Source organism: Ostrinia nubilalis, chromosome 20, assembly GCF_963855985.1.
Source record: "Ostrinia nubilalis chromosome 20, ilOstNubi1.1, whole genome shotgun sequence".
Taxonomy (NCBI): Eukaryota; Metazoa; Arthropoda; class Insecta; order Lepidoptera; family Crambidae; genus Ostrinia; species Ostrinia nubilalis.
The window spans coordinates 5,829,010-5,839,320 of NC_087107.1; the positions used below are offsets into that span (position 1 = coordinate 5,829,010).

General features: G+C 34.3%; 1 protein-coding gene across 1 annotated transcript; it reads left to right on the forward strand.

Annotated features, from left to right (window-relative positions):
• Positions 1-292: 292 nt before the first annotated feature.
• Positions 293-9,321, forward strand: LOC135081867 (uncharacterized). Its single transcript, XM_063976652.1, has 2 exons — positions 293-527; positions 6,810-9,321. The coding sequence occupies exons 1-2, from the start codon at positions 293-295 to the stop codon at positions 7,196-7,198; spliced, it is 624 nt and encodes a 207-aa protein (XP_063832722.1). The 3' UTR covers positions 7,199-9,321.
• Positions 9,322-10,311: the final 990 nt, after the last annotated feature.

Below are 10,311 nucleotides of genomic sequence, written 5' to 3' on the forward strand. Positions count from 1 at the left end.
AGTTGGTTATTAAGTAGGTTTAAATATCTATTATGATTTCATAGATCTCGTCTACTAGTTCGTTGAAGTCTTTTTTAAGGGGAACATATTAAAACTATGAAATAAGTAATTATTATAGTGATTCCCACCCACATTACTTGCTTAAGTTTTATGAAATTCTGAAGGTCATCGCTTACCTTTGTTAGTTATTCACAACCTTGGGCGAAAGGATTCCTATAAGAATGAGCTTTCTGAATCAGAACTAGGAAAATTGCAGTGTATCAAATGAAAATAAAACCAAGATAGGGGAAAAATGAAAATAGTATCAGCAATACCAGCTTCCGTCTCGCTTCCCAGCATCGAGGCAAGACCCCGCCGCGCCGTACGGCCTGTCTGCACATTCGATTTTCAAACAAACCACTCCACGTTCGGAACTCAACCAAGACGCACGCACCTCGCGTTCGTCTTCTTTGCTTACCAGTGCTTGATAATCGCCAAACTGTGTGCCGTTAAGATGTGTGAAAAAAGAACCAGAAAGATAAAAAGAGGTATTTATGATTCATTTATCTTTCTCTAGTAATAATCCGTGATTTGTGATGGAGAGCACTGAACACTGACCTACGACAAATGGACGCCGACGAATTAGTAACAGTGCAGCGATATTTATGGTAATTTATTGTGTGGAATTTCATGCTCTTTTCAGATTTTCAAGTTCTGATTTTATCTTTGATTATTAGGTTACATGCGCAGAGCTTCGTTCCTTTGTTTTTGTGTTTTTCTGATGATTAGTACTTTATTTCTCTTTTGTTTTGATTTGGGAAATTTCGGATTTTTTTAGTATTTGCATTATAAAGCTCAGCTTAATTTTCCGTTTAGGTATAGGATATTTATAACTCTGACGTACTATCATGAATTCATGACCCACTTATCGTGTAATTTCAGAACTATTTTGATATGAAAATTAATAAAAATACAACATCACTATAAATAAATTAGCCAGTTTTATCAAAATCAAAACAAAACTTATTCGTAGTGCGTCAACTTTGTTTTGTCTAAAGTTTTAATAAGTTACATTTATGGAAACTATTCAAAGGCATAAAAAAAGCTTTAAAAAACATTTGAAGTATTTTTAGATGTTGTTATTTTTTATGTTTTGGGTTAATACAATTTGGGAACGGCAAACATCCAGTTATAAAAATATAAGTATTTTTTTTTATTTAATGTTAAACAATGTAGGTTAATTACATTATAAATTTACGCTAATTAAAATTTAATATTAATTATCCGCTTTCGCTAAAAACTCATCGCAAATTTCCTTCCTCAAAGCAGACGCAAATATGTTTCTACCTACCTTAACTTGACACTGCTATGACTAATGCAGTCGTGACAGTCCCCCATTACCATCTGCTGAATCTAAAGCTAGTGGTCGCCATCGGCCTCTAAATAGGTCAATAGCAGTTATGGAGGGAAAATTGTCGGGAAGTAGAGTTGTTTTGGAGTTAGACGTTGATTATGATTTATGTAACACTAGCTTTTGCCCGCGGTTTCACCCGCGTGAAATTTATTTTGTCACAAATCGTCATAAATAATAGCCTATATGTTATTATGGGTTATAAACAATAATACTGTAAAGTTTCGTCAAAATCCGTTCAGTGGTTTTTGCGTAAAAGAGTGACAAATATTCAGACATCCAGACATCCAAACTTTCGCATTTATAATATTAGTAGGATAGTTTGGTTGATGATAACAACAATCTGGAATTAGTAATATGCTTCATAGATCTTTTTCCATAATAAAAACCAATAGGTTGAAAAAAATAGGAATTGTAGGTGCACATATCGATAAAAATGAGAAAGAAAGACGTATTTTACCTCTGAGCTGTATGTAGAGCCAAGCTTTAGAAGCTTTTTCACTTCTATGGTCCATTTGGATTATCACAACGTAAAGAAATAGCATCATTATCGTGTGCAGATTTCTAAAAATATAACTAACAAAGACATTTTGCTGTCGCAATTTAGAATGCACTCATTTCCCACCTCACAGATTTGTCTGTAACTGTGAGAATTTGCTGAGATTACAAATGTTTACAACAATCGCTTGGGAGGTACGAAAGTGCGTCGTAGACAAGACGCTATGGTATCATTCGATAAGAAACGCCCACACATAAAAACACTTAAGTAATGATAAAAAATAATGAAAACAACAGTAAAGTACGTTTAAAAACAATTTATTGTTTATGAGAAACCTTTGTTGTCGCTGTGGATGTGTAAAATCCTTTCATTTTCCATCAGTAGTAAATAAAACACTGTCGATTTAAAACAAAAAACAACTACTGAACGCCGTCTCGCCCCGGCTGATTCGAATTTTCGCATCGCGCTCCGAGTTCGTTCACCCGCAACTTTACGTCATAGCATCTCACGTGGTCTCTGCTAGAGGAAAACCGTTACTATTACCTATCCATTTTCCCAGCACAATAATGCGTTTGTGTTACAGCCGAGCAAAATTACGCAAGCCAGATAAGTCCTTAATAAACTTATCATAAAGCTTAAATTGCACCTGGGTCCTGCACACGATAATTGAGACACCGAATCATACGTAGATTTAGGTTTACACGTGACTTATGAGTAACTACGAAATAATTATGTCCTGAAATGTCTAGGCATTAATCCTTGATGTTATCAAATTGAAACAATCAATTTGGTATGAGTTGTGCACATAACAATAAGTAAAATTGACATGCTTCAGTCACGTATTGATTTTTAATCTACAGTTATGCAGTTGCCTAGATATTTCCAATTTGGCTCTCTTCCCCCTGTCTATCACATACGTATAGTCACATGAGTGTAATATAATGAAAGGGTTGGTCCATAATATGGACATCCCTTTCATCTTTAACATACTTACAAAGTATTTTAATCTTAATTATGTATTAACAATGATTCAGATTTGACAGTAATTGATAACTTATGATCATTAAAAATAACTTAAAGGATGTAAAACAATGAGTAATTTTATTACATATACTGTGTTGTCAACTTAACAATACAAACAAACCATAATAAATAAAATTATTATGAAAGTAATCATCATCACATTGATAAAACTAGACCTACTAACTACTAACTACCATTCATTGAATTAAGATAGTATTTTACGTCAAAGATAAACAAAATTTTGCTACTAATAACATAATAAATGTTTGCTGAAAAATTAACAAACATCCGTCAATATGTCTCTGTCCATGATTGATTATGTTAATCTGTAACTCGTTACGAAATCACAAACAAACCGATCTATTTTTATTTTATTATCACGTTGCCTTGCCACGAGCTTTCAGTACGTACTAACTAGTCTACTAAGTTATTCTGTATATCAATAAAAATGTTATCAAAGCGAGAGCGACGCGGTAACAAAACTTTCAGAATAACAAAACGGAATCGCCTCAACGGAATCATGTATCATATTTGTAACAAAGCATCAAGTTTAACACCATGGGACCTTATGTACTTGTGATAAGGATGATCTTGCTACAAAAATGTGTAGGCTGATGTGCACACGTACTGTATAAACACAAAGGGAATATCCTCCTCGTATTTCGTAGAAAGCTTTGCATTGCACGTTGCATCGCCCGGTCACGTGTATGGGCCACGAGCGGGTTTCTGTCTGTCCGGGTATCTTTCGCGCCAACAGATTCTGACAATTTATGAAAATATAGTCCTTCCTGTTTGAGTACTTGCTTCAACATAACAAATATTCGTTTCTTTATGTGAAAATGGATGGAATTTGAATGGATTTTTGTTACTCTTTGACACTTAAACGACCAAAACGGTTTTTAAATTAAAGGTTAAGTCATAGTTTGAGACTTCGGGAAAAGCTTAGTAGAGTTTTTAGTCCGAAGACACGGAAAAAAGTTAGTATGATAAAAGCTCAATCAGTGAGTTAACTGTCTCAAATAGTTACTTATCACTTTTAAATTAAAGTTAAGTTATGATATTTGGTTTTATTTGTTACTAAAATTGCCGGTTTAAATTAGCGCGGACTATAGAGCATGTTCGGGGGCAGGTTGTGTGGAAACGGCGTATGTGTGCGTGTATTGATTCAATGCCATTGATGAAGGATGGGGTGAAGCTTTCAGCCCCTGCATAGGTTTATTTTGAGCTTTAAGTACTAATTACATCACGTCGTGCATATGATTTTTATATTTCGGACATTATTTGTCGCTCTCGGACATCGAAACACCTCGGAATGTGTGACAAAGATAGAAATAGGCTTACAGCTAAATAGTAAATTATTAGTTGAAATTTTCTACTGAAAATAGAAAAATTGAGACTCTACCTTCGAGTTTCAGTAGCTTAAAGATAAAAACTGTAGAAAACCGACATGTTGTTTAAATGTTTGTGTTCCGTCACCTAAATTTTTATCAATTCGACAGACGCACGTGGCCATAACATACGTAAGATTTAACTGATAATTTTTAGTACCGGCTGTGGTACCGGTACAAACCAAATCGAGTGGATTGCTATCGATCGATATCATAATCGGCCTTTTATGCCTTCGAATTCTATCTTTAATCATTTATGATAATACAGATTCGTTTTATGAAAGAAACATTTTGTTTTTAAATTCATATTTTCTGATTATGGGTGCATTTCAGGGCACGTGGCTGGTACACGCGTTGTTTGTTGTCTGGCTCTTACTTTTATAGTCGCATTTACACCTATTATGTGACGTCATAACACTGTCAGCGAAAGCATTTGCCAAAATTTTAAAGAGATAGCTAGAAGGTAAGCGATCAAGGTATGCCGTGACGTTAGACAATTTCTAGGTGATCTACATTTGGGAAAGTTTCCAAGTACAGGCTAGGCGTCTTTAAACGATAGTATTATCTTTTATTGGTTTAAAACAACGATGTTTTTAGCAGCTATTATTAAATACGGCTTAGCTGAATTAAGTATTACCTACTTATTTTTTAATCGTAGATAATTGGCGATTGAAGAATTGCATTAGCCAACTAGTTCAGAAGAATTAATTAATAACGTTATAAAAATGCTTTTTCGTAGCCGAAGCAATCTTTCACTTACGTTTTCCTAAAAACTAGTGCAAAAAGCCCTGCATGTCAGGAAGTCACGTGGCCATGACACTCTACGTAGCAGCAACCGTCACGCGCCGTAGTTCGTAGCCGTAGCGAACAATGCATCGCAACCGACTGTCGAAAACTGGATAAATGGAACAAAAGAACACAGATCCAAACTTTGAAATTGGAACGATTTACTTTTAAAGTTTTTAACGATGTATTTTTATTGTATGCCAGTTAAATGGCTTTTTGATGCCAATATCGTGATTATTTCTGTTACACCGCCGTAAAATACGTAATACAAACGCTTATAGGCATATTGAGTACTCAGTACGCGTAACAATACGTTTATTGTTGCATTTATGTGCCGTTTGGAGTGATCACGTGGCCTTAACGTACTTGTATTTACATAGTTGGCGGGTTTGGGCGGGCGATAATGCACAATTACAATACAGAATTACACGAAACTCGACCTTATTCTGACGTAATTTTATTGTTGTTTGTTTTGGCATATCTATTTAGTTTTCATTGTTTTATAGCTGGCAGTTTAGAAACAAATTCATTAACAATGAAGATTAAAAAACATTCGCGAAATGACAGTTCCATTTTTAAAACTAGTTTGGAACGAACCAGCCAGTTATAATAGAATATTGAGTTATGAGCTCCGATCTGCAACGGGAGTGATGAAAAGGGTGAATCGAGAGTGGTGTGAGTGGATAGTTGTCTGCTGAGCGATGAGTGGGGGTGAGAAGGGGGGAATATTGCATCATGCAGGGGTCTATTTTGAGTAAGAGCAAAACTTTTGACTCGTTTCACTGCAAAGCGAATGATGTATCTGGAACTCTATGTTGATTAATAATTTTAATAATGCTGGTCTAGAAAAGTTAATGTAATGAAAGATTTTTTATGAATTTTTGTCTGAATAGTATGTAATTAAAATTTTATTTACTGTCTGTCTGAACAAACAATGACGTGTCCTGTAATGCAGTACATAGTCACATATTGCTGAGTTTATTCACCTCGTTATCACAACTGGTGAACAGGAAAATCAGATTTTTATAATGAACAATAATAATACCATTTATTTTTTTACACAATCTTAAAAATAAAAAGTTATCAACAGAAATAATAAACAATTTTATCACTTTATCTACTACTTACTAGTACTGTATCTATTGGCAATTTAACCCTTTTTTATTTAACTACAGAAAATAAGCAAGGATTTTACTGAAAGTAAATACTTCGGATGTCTTTAGACTTAAATGCCATTTCGGCAGTTACAAAAAAAATATCCTTATTTATTAATATTGCTTTTAGCTTGTAAATGACTTTTAAAATACGGATAAGTAACTATTTAAATTATTAATATTGCACCTTTAACCTTAAAGCAGTAAATATTGCTAATACTGCTTTAAGTCATATTTCAATTATTACAAAAACAATTGTATAGGTACTTGTAACTATACAAAAATTTGTGAGGTATTTGGTACTACATATCTACTTATGTACCTACCTATACATCAATAACAGCAATAATTATTGCGGTACTTTACCGTAAATGTCTAATTTTGATGTTTACAATTTCATTACATGTAGGTAATTTTTATTCAACACTGAAATTATTTCGGCGCAACACTTGTTCTACAAACTAAGAAATAAGCAGATGCGAATTTAAAGTTACTTTAATAATGATACTATCTTAGATAACCCACCAATATAGTACAAGTGTCTAAAAGACTCTTTCTTTTGTCAACAGGGGCGGATCTGAACCGTCTGCGCGAGCAAAGGCGCAGCCACCGCCGTCGCCACAACCTGCCTCTAACACCCCCTGATAGCGATGACTCTAACCAAGGCGCCGACCCCGCACCACCTGTCGACCCCGCCACCCAAAACCAGGTTATCTACGACCTAGCCTGGAAAACAGTCGCTCTCGTCCACAAGAACCGCCTCATCCAACAAAGAATCATCGAACTCCAACAACAAACCTCCGAGTTCGTCACCAGCATCATGAAAAACCCAGAAAACAGGCGCCGCTACGCCGAGTACGTCCGAGTGTACGGACTACCGCAGCGACTACTGCTGCAAGTCCGCACCAACAAGTCCGCACCGTATGACGTCAAACTGAAGACAGAAAAAGATCTGTAAATTATTTCCCTTTTTTCTCATGTGAGTTTCGGTCACATCTGTATTGTAATAATCTATGTTGTCTTTTTATGATTTGCGACATTCCTTTAAGGTGCCTGGTTTGGACTCAGTTGCGTTCCATGGCGGCACTTTTTTTGAGAACTGTCATGTCCATTGCTCAGTTTTGACTTATCTCTGCCAGTATTTCGGCTCGTATGTAGTGCTATTGTAAGTCCTAGTGATATGTCAGTTCCCAGTGTAAACGGGAACCAAAGTACATATGACAACAGTGACAAAGATCTCGACTGTCTGACTGCTGGATTACGATCTTAAAGTTAAGTTTCTGTCATCGCCTGTTCTTGAAAAATACCTCAATTTGACCGTAGATTTCTTATTAATATGGTTGTGCTGCTGTCTCAAAGACAGAGAAGGCAGATAATTAACTTTGAGCGTTAAATGAAGTATTTATTGTTGTAATCGCACCGTGTAAGCCTTTTAGAATGTCCCGGAGTAATGTCGTTTATAAACACGGCCCTTGTAGGCGTAGAAAACATTTGATTAGGTAACCCTATCCAGCAATAATTAAATGCAGTGTCTTAAATGAAAAAGTTGTGGCTATTGTAGGGTTACGTGTTGTTTATAAGTAAGCATTATGAGGTTGTATTGTAAGAGGCTGCTTAGTTAAGTTACGTATCTTCGTACCATTTAATTGTTTGATGTGATTAATGAATGGTTAGCCGTGTATTTGACGTATATTTGGTCAATTTTTAAATAATATTGTTAGTATCCTTATATTATTTAAAATTGAATTCAGTAACACTCATAATAAAGTATCGAGGTTTAACATTCAAAAACATAGTATTACATTATTTTTTAACTTAAATATTTTCATTCACTGCCATTAAATAGAGGTTAAAATCATGGTACGAAGACTTATTCGAAGGATTATAATACTCTCTTATTATTAAAGTAAAATAAGTATCTTTAGTTATAGTTTTTTTGTACGAAAGTTCTAATTTGGTTCAAAGATAGAAGACGCATTAAAAGTATGTTACGTTTAAAAACATTAGATTGACTTTAGACAATTCGTGCCATTTTACGAACTCAAAGTTCAAAATTGTTAAAGATTTGTTTCAAAACGTGATTAGGATGGTGACACAATCAGTGGAATTATTAAATAATTTTCCATTTGAAGATTCTCTTCCCAGTTTTTGAAAAATATTTGAAAACAAAGTTTTAGTTTTTCACGCATTGTCAAATTTTCAACAATTCACTCTCGCGATCATGTCTCGAAACTTTCATAATGTGTTGTAACTTTGAGAATCGTTTTTGAAACGTATAAAATGACAGTGATTTTAGAACTTTATATTTATAAGTAATTTTTATTTCATAAAGTAGGTATGAGATTGAGGAAAGTATTTGATTTCGTACTTTAGCAAAAAAGGAAAAAAATGTTAACTATTATGATTTGTGTTGAATAAATTAGATTAACCTTTAGACCCGCCGATGAAAATTTTAGTAATAAAACAAATACTTTCTTGAAAATCATAGATTCAGTCCGATATGAAAATTGCATTTAATCTAAGTAACACTTATTTGTGGAATTAAGCACAGATCTACCAATCACTGTGTTCATTTTTAACGTATTGAGTAGTTGTGTTGTTTGATAAATCACAAAATAAGTACTTTGCTTGTACGTATGAGTATCACATTTGGTTTAATCTCTACATTTAATTTGAAAGTTTCAAATTTCATAAACTTCAATTTTGTAGGTATGGGCATGAAAGAATTTAATTTTTTTCTCTCCTCAATACAACATACTTTTTGCGCAGTGCTTGAGTACGTTACTTTGAGTTACGTACGACTTACGAGTAACAAAACTATATTTATTCGAAATAATTATTTGGAAATGTATGTCTGATTGTTTCTGGGAGTGTGATGAATTGGCGAAATATTAAATATTAATAAGTGTGATCTTGTTAAGTATTAAATCTAAAAGACTTCGATGTTGTTTCTATGCACAATGCTCCCGGTGTATACCTACTAAGCTTATTGTACCAACGCTTTATAACTAAGTTTTTTCTTGTGGTTTTTAGCTGTAAGACTTTTTGAAAAATAAACTAGTCTTTCTTGAATACTACCTACATCTACGTTTTATTAAACCCGATACCTGCCTCTATTTATGATATTTTCTTTTCGTGAATAAAGCATTACATTTGGCTTAGAATTAGTTTTTATGCTATAAAACATAATTATTCTGTAATAAATATAATTATACTAGATAGATGTAACCACCCCACATAATGGGAAGTTAAAATCGTTACACACTTATGTAAGTACCTACATTACGAACATAGGACACACACTTACTCACTTACTCAATCACTCAATGTCGTATCGCAAACTTTTTCCAGACTTTTTTCTGAAAGATTAGACTTTAGTCAGGGTTTTTTAAATTTTGTGTGAAGTAACCTAACGCATTTTTTTGTTTCGCATACGTAATGTCTATTGAAAATATTGGAATTTAACATTCACGGCTTCGATTTTTTTTACTAATATATGTATTTTAGACAAATTCTCAAAATTGAATCTACACTAGCAATAGGTACAGTACAGAAGGCACATGAAGTCTACACACTTAGGCGTCAGTAGTTGCAATACTTATGTGCTATTTTGCAAAAAAAACTATAGTTTGATGTGCCGTTGTCTCTATATTTTCTAGTGGCTTTAAGTAAGTTTAAAGCATGAGAAAGCGACAGATTTTACAAGGCTCTTTGCGCGGACATCTTTTCCTTAGCACATTAAAATTCGGCAACTTTATATGTACCTATATATAGGTAGTAGGTAAAAGTAGTTAGTAAGTATACTGATACTGCCGTCTCTCTGTTCCTCCTTGTAAGGAATGAGTTCACCACAAACAATGATCCAAAGGTCGACGGACATCGAACCAGCGAAGCGAAAACTTATCGAATCGAAACCAATGCTGACCTATTTCGCTATGGGTGGGAAGTATGGGGGTAAAGGAGTCCTGTTATTCAGAAACTAGGCTACCTACTTTTTCCTAGTTTGCTAAAGTAACTACCGCCTCTGTGGTCTAGTGGTAAAACCACCTGCTTCAGACGCAGAGGTCCCGG

Bases quoted from the DNA above. Each gene is read 5' to 3' on its own strand.
- LOC135081867 (XM_063976652.1), top strand. From the start codon at position 293: ATGAAAATAGTATCAGCAATACCAGCTTCCGTCTCGCTTCCCAGCATC. The intron at 528-6,809 runs GTATTTATGATT...TTTTGTCAACAG, and splicing joins AACCAGAAAGATAAAAAGAG to GGGCGGATCTGAACCGTCTG.